The 20,114-nt window shown below is 38.2% G+C and overlaps 2 protein-coding genes and 1 long non-coding RNA gene across 6 annotated transcripts in view; 1 reads left to right on the top strand and 2 right to left on the bottom strand.

The window, feature by feature from the left end:
• Positions 1-20,114, top strand: part of LOC100740589 (FH1/FH2 domain-containing protein 3) — a 246,234-nt gene that overhangs the window by 193,056 nt on the left and 33,064 nt on the right. For 2 of the 4 annotated variants that reach the window (XM_024368443.2, XM_012386979.3), the window contains 7 exons: positions 1,985-2,498; positions 4,086-4,348; positions 7,359-7,490; positions 9,006-9,342; positions 10,022-10,653; positions 16,845-17,005; positions 18,047-18,229. In XM_024368443.2, coding sequence (XP_024224211.1) covers positions 1,985-2,498; positions 4,086-4,348; positions 7,359-7,490; positions 9,006-9,342; positions 10,022-10,653; positions 16,845-17,005; positions 18,047-18,229 — 2,222 coding nt within the window. The remainder of the gene's footprint in view (positions 1-1,984; positions 2,499-4,085; positions 4,349-7,358; positions 7,491-9,005; positions 9,343-10,021; positions 10,654-16,844; positions 17,006-18,046; positions 18,230-20,114) is intronic. The other 2 variants (XM_024368444.2, XM_024368445.2) reach the window with 1 other exon arrangement.
• LOC117151796 lies at positions 11,761-14,301 on the bottom strand. The gene is made up of 2 exons (XR_004461921.1): positions 12,327-14,301; positions 11,761-12,292 (listed from the first exon to the last, which is right to left on the bottom strand). It is a non-coding gene; the product is annotated as an uncharacterized LOC117151796 (long non-coding RNA).
• Positions 17,965-20,114, bottom strand: part of LOC105680914 (protein mesh-like) — a 12,466-nt gene continuing 10,316 nt past the window's right edge. Inside the window, exon 6 of the mRNA XM_024368449.2 lies at positions 17,965-18,290. The gene's annotated coding sequence lies outside the window, so the exon portion shown is untranslated. The remainder of the gene's footprint in view (positions 18,291-20,114) is intronic.

Below are 20,114 nucleotides of genomic sequence, written 5' to 3'. Positions count from 1 at the left end.
TTACCGGATTTCCGGCGCGACTACCTTCTATAACAGGTGGCGGGTAATTTTTGAACAGAATAGAAGTCGCGATCAATAACGAAGCAGATTTTAGTAATTCTAATCCTAATTTCGTCTAAGAAGAAAGAAGAATCACAACACAGTTCTTTGAAATTTGCCACTTCCTCTTTCATATGATTTTATCTCTAGATTTTGCAATTAGTTATGACTTATGGACCAATTAACGCCCGCTGTATCGAAAGAAGTACTCTCGATATATAGCATCGCAATAATTCCATAGTTCAAATGAGACTTGGTGACTTAATTACGTAGAATCTTTGTAAGTAAATTCGTGGATTTTAAGATCGATAGTTTTATAAAGAAAGTAACGTTTGATAAAACAGCAATGTTTCCTTTTCAAACATTGGAAGATAGTAAAATATACCGAAAGATATTTTAATTTTCAAGATTCTGAAACTTGAAATTTCTTTTTAATTACCCAATTTATTTATGTCGTAACTATAGTCTCAGAGATTATTATACATCAATATCCTTGGAATTAAAGTAAAAGCTTAAAGAAATATTTCTCTCCCACCATTATCTAAGTAATTCGCCGAACTTTGTAAATATACACTGCAAACTTGGCAACGACATGAACTAATTTCAAGTCGCTCTGAGGCACGCTTTAAACCGGTGGTAAACGTGGGCCGCGAAATCCGGTAGCACGAGTCAGGCGAAAAATCAATTTCGCGGACAACACGAGGCGTCGCCTGGCAAGTGGAAAAGAGAAAAATGACAAAAGTCGATCTGAACCGTTCGGAGATTGATGGATTTCATCCTGGTGGTCGCGAGAGTGGCGGCGGAGAATGCGACAAAAGCTTCTCATTGGATATTTGCATCGGCTGTCAGAGATGTGGCGATGCTTTTCCTGCGCTCCCGTCGAAAACCAAACAAAAAGGAGAGAAAAAAGGATTAACGTAAAAGGGGAAAATGGAAAGGGTGAAGGGGTGAGAGCGTGAGAAAGTTCCGTTGTTCTAGGAAACAAAAGAACTCTCCGCCGTCCTGAAGATTATGATTCATGCGAAATTGATGAACCGCGAACGACTACGAACAGGCTGGGACGAGCTTATTTTGGAGGGTTTTTATACTGGGGAGTCCCTCTCGAGGGGTTATCGTCGGGTGTATATCAGAGGCGGCTATTCCGTTACTATGTGGTTATTGTTTCGATAGCTGTGGCATGCAGGGTGTTTCGTCTACCCTATTACTGCTTCTGAGCGTGTGACATTCTTGAGCCTGTGACACGCGCGTGTATATTTAACTCGCGCGCAGGGTGCCAGATATTACGCGAGCGTTAGGGTCGTTCAGGCGAACCTTTGTTTCATTCATGAACTTTCCAATTTTTCGGACGAAAACCGCAGATGGAAAATGTACGGAAAGTTTGTTCGTTTATGGAATTGTTTTACGTTGAATATGGATTTGGCTGCAGGGACTAAAATTGTTTTCCGTATCGTGCTATAGGTTTTCATATAGGTATGTCGGGTCGTTTTGGGAAGGCTGTAGTTCTCCGTTATTTCTGTAAATGTTTCGTTTTTGTTTGTTTGTATATCTGTGAAAGTAGACATATGAATAGAATAATACGAGGGAATGCATTTTCAGCATTTTATTGGCACAAATAAGAACAGAGCTTGAGAGTGTATTTAATAAACAGATAGTTTAATGAAAATTTATTTACTATAGGAATTTGATGTTGAATATTTGTCTATATAAGTTAGAGTTGTCCAATGGCAAAAGACAAGAACTCTGATATTAAAAATCATTTGGTATTTAACTACCTGTATATCTCGGTACCTCTAAACAAGATTTACAAACGCGGAAACTAATTCAACTTTATCTTTAATTTTTCTCTATTTGACACTTTTCCATCGTCTTCAAACAAACATTCTTCTCTTTCAAATTCTTACACAAATATAAGCTAATTAACAGTTTTATGCTTTTAATCGTACAGCTCTCGGTCAGGTGATGCTCTATGTGGACGGCATGAATGGAGTGATGGAACACGGTCAGACGGTTCAGTGGTTATACACGTTAATAGCCAGCCGCTTCCGATTAGTGGTGAAGACTGCACTGAAGCTGTTGCTGGTATTCGTCGAATATGTGGAGACGAACAGTCTGCTGCTGGTCAGGGCCGTTAGATCGGTCGATACATCCAGGGGTATGATACCCTGGACGAACGTGATGAAGCTGCTGAAGGATTACGACGCCGCCGACACGGAATTACTGATCTACGCGACGACGTTGGTCAACAAGTGTTTGAACGGTATACCGGACCAGGACACTTATTACGATCAAGTGGACTGTTTGGAGGAGCAGGGGATCGAGGGCATCATCCAGAGGTACATGTCGAAGCAAGGCACCGATCTTGATCTACTCAGACAATTCCAGATCTACGAGGCTGTGCTGCATCACGAGGACGGGAACGATAGGGGCTCGCCTATTCGTCAGCTGGACGATAACATCAGGTATCGATTTGAGGCCTTCGATCGCTTCGTTTGCCCTTCTCCCTTCAGCAACTTTGTTGATTTTGGTATGTAACGTGTTCTGGATAATACAGGTAGAGAAATTTCGTGTGGTCTAAGTTGCAAGTTCCGGAGGATTACGCGCAGATAGAATCTTCGAAAGACCGAGTATGACAGTCTTAAGTGATCTTACTCGCTCATGTAATATATAGAACATAGTTTTTGAAGATAAAACGATCATGTTTCCAAAATATAACGGAATATCAATCTGTACGAGTAAAAGCAGTTGAACTCGCAGTATATGTAGTGGTAGAACTCTCGGACTATTCAGACAAAATCGCATTCGCGGGCATGTGTTTGGATTAGTGCCTAATCATCGTTTTACCGCAATAAATTTCAAGTTCCGTTTTATCCGAGCACGCTAACAAGTTGACCTTTATGACTCTCATAATTCTCGCATTAGCTCGCTCTTCTAGTTCTCGTTTATTAATTCAATAACCGTACATCTACGTATTAAAGGAAAGGATAGATTTGAATCATTTATTTTAAAATTGTAATATTCTTAAGTCAATGCGTGTCATCTATCGTTCCTCTTAACGTATGAACGATCACGTTGTTATACCGAAATCCCTTGTTCCTATACGTGATAATAAATGACTCTTCTAAATGATCGATTGGTCATCGCGAGGTGGATGAAGCAAATTGAGAGCAAGGTATCCATCATTGTAGGTCGCGTTCGTGTGAAGAAGTCAGTTGTTCCAAAGTAGCCCCTAAACTAGAATACAATCACTAGATATATCGCATGTCCATAGTTGATTGAATGTTCAAACGCAGATAGGTATATTGCTTTGAATTCTCCAGTGAGTAAAAATTGCTTCATTTTACTCTATAGACTGTGCAGTCTGAATAATATTTTCAATTTTCACTCGTAGTGGAAAACGAGTGGCAAATATATTGTATTTAATGTTTTGTCCATTATCGTATAAATGAAAAATCATGATATGTAAATACAATAAATAAATTAAATTTTCAAGAATATCCTTTGACGATTCTGAATGGTATTTAATATCATTATTTTATACCTGGAAAATGGTATTTCATACACAAAGTATTTTATGTCTCGATTTTAATGTTTTAAAAAATTTGTTTTTCTATAAAATGGCGTTACCTTAAAGCTTCGAAATCCAAATATATTGTTCTGCTCAAATAACGTCATGACCGAAGAAGCTTTTTCGACGACAAAATCACAAAGTTGGAAAAAGATTAACAAATTATGCAGTTTTTCTGGTTAGATTATATCCCAATATATATGCCACTTAAATTCGAAGAGCGACTGGTAAATTTTCATTTTTCGCTTGGCATAACACCATGTAAATTGGCGAGCGAATATCAATATATTCCAAGTGGATTACGCAAATATCGCGACTCGTATCGCCAATCAAGTAGTACGAATCAATGACTAGGCAATGTAAACGTCAAAATAGAAACTCGCTCAAGATCCATCGTATAATATTTCAAATTCACGACACAACATCGAAACATGAAAATCGTGAACATAATAATTCACTCTGAGACACTTTTCTCTCGCAGGAAAACGCTACGAAACCGGAAGTCCCTGGTGGATTCTCACGAACGGCGAAAATCCCGGCGACACTCGACGGGCACGTCTCCATTGTCGATGTCCTTGAACGCGCGCCTAAGTCCGCGGCTCAACCACTCCTTGGGTATAAGCTCACTGAACAACACGCTAAACTCAAGTTTGCCCGACGACGACGACGAGTCGAGCAGTTCTCAGAGTTCGCAGGGTCATCTCGGCGAAGTTCAATTGAATGGCAGCTACAAGGAGAACAAAGGTGAGACACCTTTTTTCGTATTATTTTACGTTGACTTTCCTAGATCGATGCTGACCATCGATAAGATATCTCACTTCGTCTTTATCTCTGTTTTCATGATAATATTCTATAGCATTGACATTTCACGCGTCCTTTGTCTTTACGTATGTCTATCCTGCTATCATATTTTTATCACGTGTATCATATACGCTACATATTTTTTATTTTATATTCCATTCAGTAACATACGTATACTATATTTGAGTACTTAACTGCACTTGCTGTCTGTATGTGCAGTATTTATTCTGGTTAATTCGTCGTATTTTCGTACGTTATTATCGTCTTTTTAAATCTTTCTGTTAAAAAATATTTGAAGAGTAGAAAAATTCAGTTGGAGGAAAATGATCCAAAGAACGTAGAATTTGTAAATGCTATCCAATGCAATACAGCGATGTCGATACTTGTACAGGCTTCTGACAGCTGCGGTAACGAGTCGAAGAGATTGCAAGTTTCTTTAATTACACGAACTAAAAGCAATCAATTACGTTTTCAAGTCGTACATATTTCAAAACATAGTACAAAATTCGCGCAAAGATCATACAATGCTCTCAGCATTTTCTTTCAATTAAGTGTCAATAAGATTCACTATACATGAACAAGATACATTTCTAAAACATTTGTTTTAATCTTGTCGCTTACAGTTTTATTTATCTCTTTAAATCTTTTTTCTAAAACGTCTAAAAACAAATCAACAGCCGCGTTTGTAATTATTTCCAGAAGTCTAGCAACTAAGTTTCACATCATTAAATTGTGCAGTTCTGCACCCTTGCTAAAGATTAGTTTTGTAGAACCATTTAATCTTCATTTGGCTATAAGTCACGGCACAGACTATTCTTCATAATACCGACTCTACCATGTTGGGAGTCTCTCTCCTGACAACTGTAACGCATTATTACCTAAAAAATCAAAAAATTTGACAAGGGTCATTTTCGTTACGAGTCTCTCAATTGGTCAGCATCGTTCCAGTATGATTTCTCCTTCTCTCTCTCTCTCTCTCTCTCTCTCTCTCCCTCCTCTCTCTCTCTCTCTTTCTCTGTTATCCCGAATGAAACACATTTTCACTTTCGTTTGGCGTGTATACGCATACGGGTAGTCGATGTACGTCGCAAATCCGCTCGTTAACGATTCGACCGCGCGATGAATACGAACTTCGACGCCCACGAGCGGCGATTTCCGCGTTAACGGATCGTCCCTCTCTCGGGAGAGAGACCTTGCGGTTTTCAGTTCCCCCGTGCGTTTCGTTGCGGATGCAGCACGCGGCGAATGCGAACTGCACGCTAGAGACCGAGCGAAAAGCGTAGTTTCGCTCGAAGGGGGCCGTGATTGAGCACGTTTAGATCGTCGCATCGTCGCGGAAAACGACTAGTACGGATCCACGCCGATCGGGTCAAGTACGCCGCGTGAACTCGCTTCACCGGAAACGGAATGTCGATGTCGCGGCCATGAGTAATCGGCTGATTCAAACGGTTATGTTTTCACCGTTTTCATCGTTTTGTGTGCACGTTTATCGCTATTCCGAGGAAGTTGCCTTCTAACGCGTCCTATATCGATACAACGTATTTATTACATTTTTATAATTTTACTTTACCTTATTACGTTTTTATAACGTTTTATCACTTGCATTCGTTGCAAGAATTAGTTAGTAGAAGAAGGTTAAGCACTCTCGTTGCTACCGACGCATAAATTAAATTTTGTTAATTGTATTGCATTACAAAATTTCAATTCAATCGATGATCCAACGTTCTTGGGTTTTTCTTGTAAGTGCAAAAACAATTCCGATAAAGAAGATACTTACATTTGTATATAGCTTCTGAGGAAGGAATAAAGAAACGAGGTTAAAGAAGGTATTAGATTGCTGCGTAAGTTGTGTTTGTTAAATTCGTTTATACAGACGTGTTAAAAATTTGTACACATGCTAGAAGATATTTGGTAGAAACATTGTCTTTGTTATTTTTATTATTTTATTACTGAGAAGATATTTGCATAAAAAGACACAAATAATCGAAGCTGGAACTGTAGTAACATTATACGAAGTGAAATCGGTACAGTAAAACATTTTTATTCGGCATTCACGATTGGTGTAGGTGTTACGAGTGTTTGAACCTGATATTATTGATTTGTAAAGTTCTGTAGAGAAGATAGCAATCTTGAAGACGATACTGGAGGAGGACATCGGACAATGATTAATAGCGTTGAAATAATCTGGTGGATCGAAAAAATTCTGCCATTCGCCATTTGTAAGATTGCATCGAAGCTTGGAATTCACAGTTGAAACGTTGTGATTTATCTTCGTAAAGAATGATTTGCATCAAGACTGTCAAGAATGTATATGAGTAGGCAATATTTCCATCCGCGTTTATCTTTATTATGCTTCAACTTCATCCACAATTTTCAAACTAAAAATTGTCACTCGTACCACTTTCTCCCTAAGCCGCTCGTATATCGCGTGGTTTATATAAACCACTAACGAGGAATGTTCTTCGTTATACAGAACTTACACGGCAATCGAATAAAATTGCACAGAACGGCAAAGTGAAACAGCGTTATACGAGCGTTCACAAAATTCTGCGTGAAATTTTCCAACCGATTCGCCGGCAGTAACGTGCATGGAATAATCGAGGATACGGTGTCGAGCGTCGCATCAACTATAGGGTCGACGAAATAATTGATACACCGCGTATTTTTGGCGCGAGCTCGAACCGCGAAGAAATGACACGCGTGACGAGCAGAATTTATCGTGACTGTCGTCGAGGGACGTTTCGATTCGTATCGCGACCGATAAATCAAAATGAAAGTTCGGCGGTAGTGTGATTCGACGCGAACGAAAACGATCGCGCGATAAGCGGTTTGGTGTCGCGTAACCACGCGCCTGGTAAATAGTAAATTATAGTTCGACGCGGAAAATGATCGGCCGCGTGTATGTATTGGCGGCGAACGGGCCAGGAAAGAAGTGATTTATTGCGACTTTCAGTGGACGTTGGCGTGACACCGGCGTTAAGACGTCGAAGGGAACGAGCTGAGAGGCAGAGGAGCTTTATCAGGGAGCAGCAAGAGGCCACAGCGACTATGCGAGCATCCGTGGTACCCTCGGACGATCAGGAAAGTCAGTAATAGATTATTATCGTTTCACTATTACCATTAATGGGGAAGTAATGAGAATTTCGTTTAACGTGTTCGCTTTATCGGATTTTCACGGTATACGAATTTCTGTATGATAAAACGAATAATATTCGTACAAAGTTTACTTCTCTATACTTTTATTGAAGTTTACGGGAGAATTTTTGCTTCTCGGAGGAAATTGATTTAAATGAATGATTTAATGATTATATAACAGCTAGGTAGATACAGAATTTAGCAAAAACATATGGAAGAGAAAATAATCTGATTGAGATTTTATGTGAATAGATATCGTAGATTTTATATCTTAGATCATCGAACTTTTACATAAACATTTACCAAACTGAAACACAATTTGGTAATTTTTACGAGAGTCTGAAATAGATTTTTAAGCTAACAGATTTTATTGGAAACTTATTATAATCGTAGGTTTTATAATGAAAGATAGGTTCCATGTCTTTCATCGTAAAAGATTAGGGAATGTTAGAAAAGCGCGAATTTGAGAGATTTCTGAACAGATGCGAGAAAGTTAAGAAAGATGTTATGAGGATAGGTCAAGGTTATAAAGCGCAGTGTATCGGCAGGAAGTAATCGATACACGCAATTTATGAGATACGCTGCTGTAATTCTGTTTTAAACGCTATATACTGACCAGTGTTATAACGATCAATTCTACACACTTATAAAACAATAAAAATATCTAGATTCAATCTTGTTGCTAATTTTATTTCTATCCAAAATTTTATTTCAATTAAAATTTCATTAAATATATATTATAATTGGGATTTTGTATCAATGATTATATTTGAAGAAATGAAAGATATATTTTGATCGATTATTAATTTATTTACCTAGTTATTAATTTTATTTCAATTACAATTTTATTACATACTATGATCGAGATTCTTTATCGAGAACCTAATATGAAGAAATAAATCACGTAGAATTTAAGTTCTATAGTTTGAGAAATTGTTCATTTTCCGTTCAACAGAAAATAGTAGCAAGCGTTAACGAGTTATAAACGAGTCTTGGTATCGTTTTAACTCGTGAGAAACCCATGTTTTCAGTTGTGTAACTTTACCAGGCTTTTAAAGATGTTTGTGTATAGTTCTCATGGGCTGTTTGAAGTTTCTCTCGACTAGTTTCTCGGGTGGTAGTTGGAGGATCAGTTTCTGTTTGCATTTTTAAGCGATCCTCGTCAAACCTAAGTTTTCGATTCTTTCCGCGTAACTCGGTGAACATCGATTCTACAATTTTTCGAAGTTCGGAAGCTGTGGAAGCTTTCAAAACTTATGATCTCTGACTTCAAAACAAAACAACGAAGTTAGAACACTTCAGAATTGTAAAGAAATATACCTGTAAACAAGTTAATATAGTACGCGTATAGTCAAACTATTGTCTGCAATTCCAAACAAATTATCTACTAAAACCGTAATAAGCAACGTAGAGAGTAATAAATTAATTAATTGGAAATAATTGAACGGCTTTTCGGTTGCTGAAGGTCCCTATGCGACGAACGGCCTGCGTTACACTAACGGCACGTCGTACGAAAGAAATGCGGACTCGCCGTCGAATAAGTTATCCAGGACAAACAGCAGGAAAGACTTGACGCCTCTGATGAATGCTGCGAACAAGCTTGACTCCGAGGAGAAGAAACCATGGTACGGCAAGAGCCCGGACGAGGGTGTCGAGTGCGACGAGGGTAATCACACCGACGAGGATGAGGATCGTCGAGTGGTTCTACAACTGAAGAGGGAAGGAACCGTCAAGGATCTCACACAAAAGCTGGCCGCTCAAAATCTTATACCGAGCAGCCCGGTCGAGGAGAAGGTTTCCAGGTAATTTCACTGTACGATATATAGAAAAGATTAAGACTCGTTAAGGAAACACTGTTCGTACGTTTCGCTTTAAGATGGATCAGAATCCGTGATTTCTTCTTTCTCCTATCAGGAAGATAAATATCGTTTTGTTAACATTTTCCTGAATACTACAGACCCATATCGAAATTAGGTCTATGTACATAAATTAGAATTAAAACTTTTCAAAAAGGATCTTGAATCAAAATTTCGAAGCTGATTAAAAATTAATTATACGAACAGAAGGGTGAAGTATTTAATAAATTAATCCTTGCGAGTCTAGTGGAACAATACACCCAAAGATAACTTTTAGAAAGATTGCTAGATTGTTATAATCTTTCTGGTATTAACGAAATCTCTTGGTATATACGATAATAAATGGGATTATATATTCTGTTTTAAAGATTATACTTAACTCATCTTTTCTTTCAAACTTCAGTGAACTACCATTGATGTTATTCTATTACCATGGTCTCTTCTAAAAGAAAAACATATCTTTAAATAGCGAAACCTACAGACGTCTTAAAACATAACGTCCGCGTTCGATAAAAAAAGAGAACGAGTGGAACTCGATCTTCTCGACGTTTCAAGCCTCACCACCTAACGTATCCCCAGAATTCAAACCCTTCGTCATCGCAATGTTCTTCTTCTTCACCCTCAGGATAGGGGACATGAGCGGTCTGATCTCGAAGGCGAAGGAGGGTCTGGCGAAGTCCAAGTCAAAAGCGGACGTGCTGAAGTCTCCTACCGGCGACAGCCTGCCGAAACTGCAAGAAGCGAAGAAATCCGAGAACGAGCTGCATTGGGAGGAGTTGGTTAAGAAACTGAAGCGGCCACTCGAACTCTGCGACCTCGACTTCACCGATCTGAATTCCGACGACGAAGTTGACGTTCTTGGACCTGTGAACGTGACCAACGGCGTACCACCGCCACCACCGCCCATGGTTCCGACTCCTGGTGGCGCACGGGCACCACCGCCACCACCTCTAGGGGCGAGGCTACCGCCACCCGTACCGCAAGCGCCTCCACCGTTGTTCGGCGTGAATCTCAAGTCGCCGAGGTCACCGACCGCGGTCGACTCCAGCAATGCTCCAAAGAGTCCACTGCCGACTTTCACTAAGAAGAGTAAGAAGACGGTGAAGCTGTTCTGGAAGGAGGTTAGGGATGACCCCATCATACTGTCGAGGCTCGACAAAAACAAAATGATATGGGACGAGCTGTCGCCAGTACCTGTTGACACGCAGAAGCTCGAACACCTGTTCGAGAGCCGCGCTAAGGATCTCATCACGAAGGTGAGCAGCTCTCGTTCTTTGAGCTTCGCCGTTGCTCTTTTCTGAGAGAGCTTGTTTCCTGCGGGTACGGCTATCTATACGGGATTTTCCCTCTGGGGAGATCTTATATTTCTTCTTCGCGTCGGTGTTTCATATGTATGGTAGGGTGATTCACGACAGTATTTGGACACTTGTCATAAAGAACTTTTAGGGATATAATGCGTGGTTTATACAAAACTTCTTGGAACCTTAGTAGCTGAACGTGTTTTGTATAACTCGCGTAACATGTTCATGAAAAGTTTCCAGAAGTGTTCAAATACTTTCAATACTGTGCTTCGAATATTAGAACGGCATGCGGACGTCTCGTGGGCTCTGCAGTTCTAGAAGTACGTATATGAAGATGCTACTTTCGAAATAAAAGAGGAAAATAAATATCGAAGTGTAAGTAAGGGCACGACCGAACTGTCAGGAACTAGAAAATAAATTTAGAATAGAAAATAAATTTAGCGCTAGATGTAAGATCTTTTCGTGGTAACAATTTGTCTATGATTTAACATGGAAATGGTCAGTGTATCTTACCTGTGTATATTCTTGTTTGTTGTATGTATAGAACAATTTTGTTGGTGAATACTAAACAAAACAAAGGATTAACACAGTGTAACTATAATAACATTAGAAGGATTTTATCGAAACACGCGTTACTCAAATCAATTGAGCCTCTCGTTCGCTTTGAAATCTGTCAGGCCAAACATACTATATGCAAAAAAAAGACAATACTAGTTCACAGCAAGCGGTTTCCACCAATACAAAGCGACTGGGAAAAAAAGAGAGCCTTTTCAACCTTTCAACTGAGCACTATCGAAACTGATGTGCCGAATCCCCCTTCTGCCAACAAAAAGTAATTGAATTTCCATCGAGCTTCATAACTTCGCCATTTTCAACAATACCTTCTATACGGTTTATTTTCGTTATTTCTGTCGACGAAAAGCTGCGGCATCGTCCTCCTAGTTCGCGGTTCCACAAAATTTCACCGCGCCACGCCATCAGACAGGAAATTTAATTACCGCGCGGGTATTCGATGGAAAAAGCGACACCTTTCCGACGTCCCATGAATCTTCTTGCTTTTTCGTTTCGTTCTCGCCGTTGTCCCGACGAGAGGAAGCGAACGTTGCCCGACGTCGACGATGTTAATCATTCCCCGACGCCTGATTCTTGAGGCACACGTGGTGAACGGTGAACGTTCAGCATCCGGTTCGCTTGTCTCTACCGCGAGAAGCTTTTCATCGCGCAGAAATTCCACAGGCAGCCTATGCACAATCCAAAATACACAAAGCTACGTGGTTGGTTAACCGGCTGCTTCTGCCACCGTTAAAGGGGATGAATCCTTTGAAGTAGCGAAGTCAGAGAGTTTTTGGGCTACTCGATCCTTGATTTTGATGATTTTCTCTTGGAGATTCGTTGATTTTAGGGCTCGACGAAGATATTGCGTGTATCTGTGCGTGGTTTTCCAAAATATCTTTAACGCGTGTAAAATTGAAACAATTGTTTCTGTCAATTGAAACTGTTTCTCTTATTTTCTACATCATTTTTTTCCAACGAAATCGGCATATTTCTCTTATCTTAGTAATTTTTCAGTTCTTTCTAATTTTGATAGCTATTCACTGTTACGATATTATATCCGATCGGTATCAATACAAAATATTGAAACATTACACCTAACTTGCATTTTACAGATTTGTATTTTGAAAAATTAAAGTCAGAATCACGGTTGAAACTAAATTTTGTCGAATCATGACCATAAGTTTAAGCTACGACCAGACACGATGTTATAAAATGATGTATTAAAGAACAACTAACTCGAGAACTATCTTTCGCAACTAAATTCTCTGCCACTCGTTTACAAGACTTTCAGCTGCACTTACTTAAAATAGAATCTTTTATTCTCACCCGGGAATTCATTTAATTCGTGACCGTTGCTTTAATTAGCAAACATTTGCCGAAATTTTCATCCAGCCATTATCCAATCCCAAGAAACTTTCTCTCCGTTCCCCATACGCCAGTAATTATTGTCTCGTTAACCTCTAGTCGAGAATTCTTCTTTTATTTTCTTCCTTTTTTTCAAACAGTTTCTTTCGAGATATTTTTGAATAAAGAGCACCTACTAACCACGGAGCCAACCGTTAAATACAGTGGAGGAACGTTTCGGTCGGAATAGAGCGCTGCGAATTGCATTAAATACACAGTTCTTCTTCGTTTTTTCTCGACCTCTTTCGTACGTGTCTCGGCGATAACGGAAGGAATTAAAGGCTTGGTGAACTTCGTTCGGCTTCTCTTTTTTCGTCTTCCTTTAGGCGTTAAAATCACAGGGCACCGTTCAAACCGTGGCGTTTAGACGTTTGAACGCGTTCACGGACCACGCGCTTTAAAGAGAATTTTAAAGGATCAAGAATAGTTAGTTATTGCGTGGAGAAACGTACGATGTATTTGATTCAACTGTGCTACTTAAATGCAATTAGAAAATCTCGTCGTTTGTGAATGAATCGAGTATCGTTATAGTATTCAATTTATACAACACATATAATTAACATGTTTAACTATTTCAACTATCTTTCGTTGTTACTTCAGTAAAAGAGACGTGTGATCGAGGAAAATCATCTTCTTATTATATTTTAAACCCGTTGTTTGTTATAATATGCTTGTATGTTCTAAGATAGAGATTTTAAATACTTGGATACACGTGTCATTTTTAAAAGAAGGTAAACAAAAATTTCATTTATAAAAATGAAGCACATTTCTACAGTAGCATTTAATAACGCCAGTTCTTTGAAGTTTCTCTCTTTATTCGTTGACAATAAACTCATAAATTTTACTATAAGAAGAAAGCACTTGTTAAACGTTACAATTTAGCACAAACGAAATTGCCGCAACAGAATATAACAATTTGCCTTTTGCACAAAGATATTTACGCGTGTCTCCAGGTTCCATTCATTAGAAGTGTATCATTTAGCTTTTTTCTTCACATATTTTGTATATCCATATGTGACATCTCACGATATAAATATCTGTCTTTTATTTATGCTCGTAGAATATAGCGACAGAGTTTTATCGGAGAAAACTAGGACAATGTCTATAACATTGCATTCTATTTTCATTTCATTCATCATAACATAATGTAGTAGGCACACCTTTGCATCTTTAACACCATGTCGATCCTACCGAAGATAGTTACACTCTCTACCAGCATTTAACCATCTAGTAGACAGATAACGCGACAGGGGTCCCGCTTCGGCTTCTCCGGATGCCTTTGACACGGATTACGCGTTTAATCCGGCACCGTTTGCAACAGAGTTACTCTCCGCCGGTCCTTTAAACCGCTTTACCCTAAACGGCTTTATTTTCGATCGCGTACGGAGCAACAGAACAGAACCGAGACTGGCTGTCTGTCGCGGTGTCGCGGAATCCTCGTATCTGTCGATCCCTACGGGAGCTTTCGTGTTTTACCAAGCAAAAGGCAGATAAAAAGAGAAGGTTTTTCGAAACTTTAAGAAAATAAAAATACCGTTGCACGTTCGTATTTCCTTCTCACCCTTCCTCGCCTTTCACTCGCCGTTTTCACGCGTGTTTTTCGTTCGATTTGCCGACTTGATAGACAGAGCTTGTTGCTGCAACTTGTATTCTGATACGACGACAGTTCTCGATCTTTGTTCCTTTTTCTTCTTTATTAAAATCGATCGTTTGACGAATCGTTAGGAAGAGACGATCTTGCGGTATATTGTACATTTTATATTATTAATCAAATTTTTCCGCGTGAAAAGCCTCGTGGAAATTCTTCTCAACGATCACTGAAAGATTCCACGTGAACGACACGGCCGTCGCTAATTGCTGACGTAATTACATGCCGGGTTTATCAGCTTTGCCCGGCCGCGTTCCACGTTTTGAATCGCGTCGCGAGCCAATGGACACGCACCGCGCCGACATAATGTGATCCGCCGCTTCTTCAGACGCCTCCGTTTCCTTCCATCCTTTTCTTTCGTCGTGCTTTCTCCGAGCCTTTTCCTTTTTGCCAGCCCGACTCTTTTGAACCTTTACATCTACCTCGCGGAATCCGGCAATAATTAGTGCCGGATAAAGCGTCCGTTGAGACTTCCGTAAAGACGAACGAGACAGAATGAAGGACAGCTTTGAAAAAGAAGATGTGAATCGGGAAAAATTATAGGATGTTGAAAGTTTAAGAAAATAGACGTTGGATAGATTAGGCGGGAAGATTTTGGATATGCTTTAGTGGATTAACTATGTCTTCTCTGTTTTAATTTTATGGAAATAATTTAACGAAGCTCGATGGATATAAACGTTTTCGTCGGTAAGAAAGTGTTAGTGAACACGTTGGCTGCCAAGCGAATTTTACATGTTTGGCATTGGTTATTACTCGTAAACCTCATGACGTTACTGACAAGTTCGCGTAATGCCAATCGCTCTTGACCTTTCCATGGCGTTCAACGTGTTAAGTAATGGTAATTTTCTTGCAAATAACCATTTATTCTAAAGCGGCTATTTCCTTGATAATTGAAGTTTCTGGTAAATGGTTTTCCGTTGTTGACGAAGGCTGGAATTTGCAGAAACACAAGTTGCACTTTTATCAATTATGAACGTCTATATGAATTATTTCAGGCAGTTATTCATAAAGATAAAAAATTCTTTCACCACGAATGGAACAATGGAACAAGTATGAAACGAAATTACGTTACTTACGAACTCGTGGTAAGAATGCATTACTAACTGAAATTCTTATCAATATTCCTTATAAAATCTACGAAGTTAGAAGACACTATAAAGATTATTCTAGTTGACAGAGATCAATTACCGGGAAAATTGATATTCGCCTTAAATATTGATAAAGAGAGTTCCATTTTTTAATTTCCACGGTTAAATTGTAAGCACCGAGGTCATATATCCCAATGATTTGCTGTGAAAAAAGAGAGAAAATGCTCATAAAAAATAATAACTGCGTTCACGCTGCGTTCTATCTTCATGTTACATCATGTTAAACGCGCGCTTGCCACGAGCGATTTCACGAGACGATCATGCACACGAATGATTACGATCTTGGTACAATATAATATTACAGGCTCCATTAGTCTAATGAGAAGTAACTTTAACAATAACACGTCGTAAATTAATACCGTTCGCAACAGTAACGAAATCTCGTGATAACGATCGCGCGCAATAATAATAATAATAATAATAATAATAATAATAATAATAATAATAATAATAATAATACGGTGAATAGTGGTTGGGTGGTGGTGATGGTGGTTTAATGCAATACGACTAATCTTTTCTTGTATTATTTGCAATATTCTTGGTGCTCGCACGAAAAATGAACGAAATGGCATGCTGGAATTTTACAGGAGGTGAGTCCTAATTTCTTAACTTCACTTAACGCCGGTTTTTGCTAACTCCAAACTTCGTTTCTACGCGCTTTTTCATTTTTCTCCGCGTCTCCTACCATTTTCTTCGTTTTCTCTACTTTTTTATTCCCTTTTTAATTTACGCTTGGTACTAATGAACGCGGTAATGTAAATTCATTTACACATTACTCCGATCGAATCACTGAAATAAAATTATCCGTTGTGTGTATGCTGGTACTTCAATTCTGTGCAGATTGTTAATTGCTAATTGGCTTTCCTTCAAGGGGTATTTCAAGTGATTAATCTCGGCGCGGTAGCTATTGGATCGCCTCGTCTCTGCTAATTATAACGCTCTTTTTCGATTTCTCTTCGCCCTGTATTTCACCTCTGTTTATCCTTCCGCGTAATTTACAGCGGTAACGTAACAGTAACCGGTGGTGTTTGCTTTGAACTACTCGTTCTACTAATTCCGTTTCCGCTGACGGTGTACGATATTTTTATATTTTACCGATTGATCAGCATCAACAGCAAATACGTTTTCAGCGCATTTTCATCCACCTGCGCGCTTCTCTTTCCCTTTCCTTAGCGAGCAAATATTTGACCTGCACTGGTTTGTTAATATATAAAATTTCAGCTGGAAATCGCGTCTCTCCTTTATTCGTTCCAAAACCATTATGTGCACGGTGTTTAATTAAATTTTATGATTTTTGAGTGTTCAGACATGACCATCGAACGTCATTTAAGTTGTAGCAATGCGAGCATTATTCTTTACCAGTGGCTAATTTGTTCATTTTTGTCGTCGAATAGAAACAGCAAGAGATGAACAAAAACAAGGAGATCATCGTGTTGGACCATAAACGATCAAACGCCATCAATATCGGGATGACCAAATTGCCTCCACCAAGATCTATTAAAACCGCGATCTTGAAAATGGACGCAACAATTATGAACAGAGAGGGTATCGAGGTAAGGTCGCATGATTTATTTTTTTTCTCTTTTTTGTTTCTTCTCATTCCTTTTATTTAATGAACGTTTGCGGCATTTACAGTAGTTTCAGTATCTCGTTCTTTTGGCTATTACGTTCAAATAATATGATAAATAATGAAGAACATACAAGATATCGATCCCTGTTAGTGTGACATTGAGCCAAATTGATTATTAGCAGATTTCTTTTTATCGCAAGATTTTTCAAGTTACACGAATTAATATTTCATAATTTTGAATAAAAATAAGTAAAAGGAATTTTATCATAGACTTAATAGTATTCTGTTCTATCAAGCACGGATCGAAATATTAGAGATTATTGTCAGAGATTGGTTTCAGTGTGTTTGCAATTATGAGAAGATAGTAGATAAAATATGCTTGGAATCGACCTCTGAAGCATTCTATACGATATCTAGTACAATTAACTCGATATAATTCGATCTGAATCGATTCAAACAGGCATGATCATTACATTCGATTCGCTATCATTTCACGAATCTAGTCTTTAATAAACATTAATAGATATTTATTAATTTATAGAGATGTATATATTAGAATTCAATATAGTAATTTTTAGTAAATTATCTGCACAGTCTTATTTATAAATAATTTATTTTCTTCGTAAGAATGTTTCCTTCTCGTTGAGTTGCGTTCAAATAAGTTACACGAACAAAATAATATAAGCTATTTTCTCTATAAGAATATTATTACTTATACGAAGAGCAATTTATTTAAAAATATTATATGGTATTGTGTCCAAATCGAAAGTATTTTAACATTTCCCCATTGATTTCTTAATTTTTTCCTCGAAATGAAATGTACTTCAGAATCCCGATTTCGTTAAAAATCTCCCTTAAAATTATGACTGTAAAAGTCAAAATTCTTAGTTCACGGTCGACCCTGTGATTCAGTTGAAACACACGTACGTTCTTTTTCGATGGTTTTTCTAATTTCTCTAATTTCCTGTTCATTTTTCTTCTTCGTTCGTTTCCTATCCTTTGTCCTCGGATCCATTCGCGACAGAAACTCTTAACGATGCTGCCAACTGAGGAGGAGAGGTCCAGGATACAAGAGGCGCAGGCCGCCAATCCTGACCTACCTTTGGGATCGGCCGAGCAGTTTCTTCTAACTTTGGCCTCTATCTCGGAGTTGCCTGCCAGGCTGAAACTTTGGGCGTTCAAGCTGGACTTTGAGAATTCGGAGAAGGTGAGTCTTTCGAGTTTAACGACTGCTTATCGATGACCAAGTGGTTCGTTGGCTCGCTCAGCTGCAAATCGTAATTCCTCCAATGATCAGGAATTTTCACATAAATTGGACATTTTGGATTTAAATTAATCCTATAAATAATACCATATTGAACAAATATTTAGAAAAAATGACAGACTATTAGAAATATACGAAATTAAGGATATACAATAATGTTTAGAAATGAAAAATATTGAAATTTAAATGTATAAATTTTATTAACATACCGGTTGAAGTCTTTGAAGATGATTGAATGGTATTCATTCGTATAGGTCATTAAACATCAATTTTGAAGAAAAAATAGGCTGTCGAAAATTGAGGCGGAATTTAAAAATGTTGAACTTTAAGTACGTATAATTCCTTTTCCATATACAAAAATAAACCATAAGTAGTACCTTAATTTCTTCAACGCCTCCGATATCATTTCGTCTTCTTTAAAAGGCCGCGAAAAAGATCTTCAATCTTATATGATAATTCATTTAACGAGTTCGTCTATTTTAAAACAATCGTGCACTTAGAACGACGGAACCTACTAACGTTTATAAAAGATCCAACGAGCTCGTTAACGTATTGAAAACACTCGATTTTAATGATAGGAATAATAAGAGATGCATAAGCAATGATTAACAAGGAGACAGGCTACTCGAAATACGGATCGGTTGATTATTGGTCTGCGGCTTGTCGAATCTAGTCGTCAGACGTACCATAAATACGTTTCACCGTGAGAAACTGCATGACATTTCGAATGCAGATTCTATTAAGCATCGTCGAATACGAATGCGTGTAATAGCGTTCGAATTGGCCCGTTATTTCTCACGAATCTCGTCTCGAATTCCGCGGAGATAGTCGCGAGACCGCGACGAGGAAAAACGCCAGGTATGCGGGGAAGGAAGTCGCGGGGAACGTTCCTCGCATAATCACGTGATTTCTTCGCTGGGAACACGGCGAATTCCGATACACGATCGTGTGCCGCATCGAACGTGTGCGCCGCTTCCTTGAAAAGCAACAGACTGACACCAGCCTGCAAAACGCCTTGACCGTGACAGAGCAAGAATTTTTTTTCTCTGTTAGTTCGTCACGTATTATTTCATATTTCCATTTTTCATATTTTAATCGTATTTTCTTTTTTCTTCGTTCTTTCTCTCGCTATTTTCGTTCTTCGTTTCGTTGAATGTATTTTTGACAACGCAAATACCTAATTCATCTTTTATCAAGTTTTTTGTACTGTTGTCTAATGAAGTGTATGAGAAATTGTTCGTTGCTTTCGTTCGTAAAATTTGTTCGATTTTCTTTCGTCTCTTGCACGACTTCTTTTAATGCAGGTATTTTTAAATTTGACTCGATTTTTAGAAATCTAATTTCCGCAGACAACTACAACATCGTATTTGTCTGTATTACGCGTTATTAATAAGGATTATATTATAAAATTATCAAATTATCGAGAAAAATATTTCATGGGAAGAAATATATCTAATGAAATCTTGTAGTTCTTTCAAAATTCATATGATTGTCAAATCGTACCTGTAACTAGATATATCTGTAACCATCGGTAGAGGATCAAGATCGATGTCATATTTCTATATTAATAGTATAAATCCTTTGAGTTTTTAATATCATAATTCAATGATACTTTTGAATCTTTCTCATAATGATTTCCAACTCCGTGTAAATTCTTACGGGTAACCAATTTCTTCCTTTCACAATACAGACTTACTCTACTTTTTGTATTTTCTCACAACATTTCTCACAACATATCTTTACATATTTAACAAGTATTACGCTCACCTTACTTCTGTAAATACCCTTCAAAAAAAAAAAAAAAAAAAAAAAAAAAAAAAAAAACACA

The sequence above is a fragment of the Bombus impatiens genome, unplaced genomic scaffold (genome assembly GCF_000188095.3).
Source record: "Bombus impatiens unplaced genomic scaffold, BIMP_2.2 scf_0442, whole genome shotgun sequence".
NCBI lineage: Eukaryota > Metazoa > Arthropoda > Insecta > Hymenoptera > Apidae > Bombus > Bombus impatiens.
Note: the sequence above shows the minus strand (reverse complement) of the source record. Positions and strands in the feature narration are given on the sequence as shown.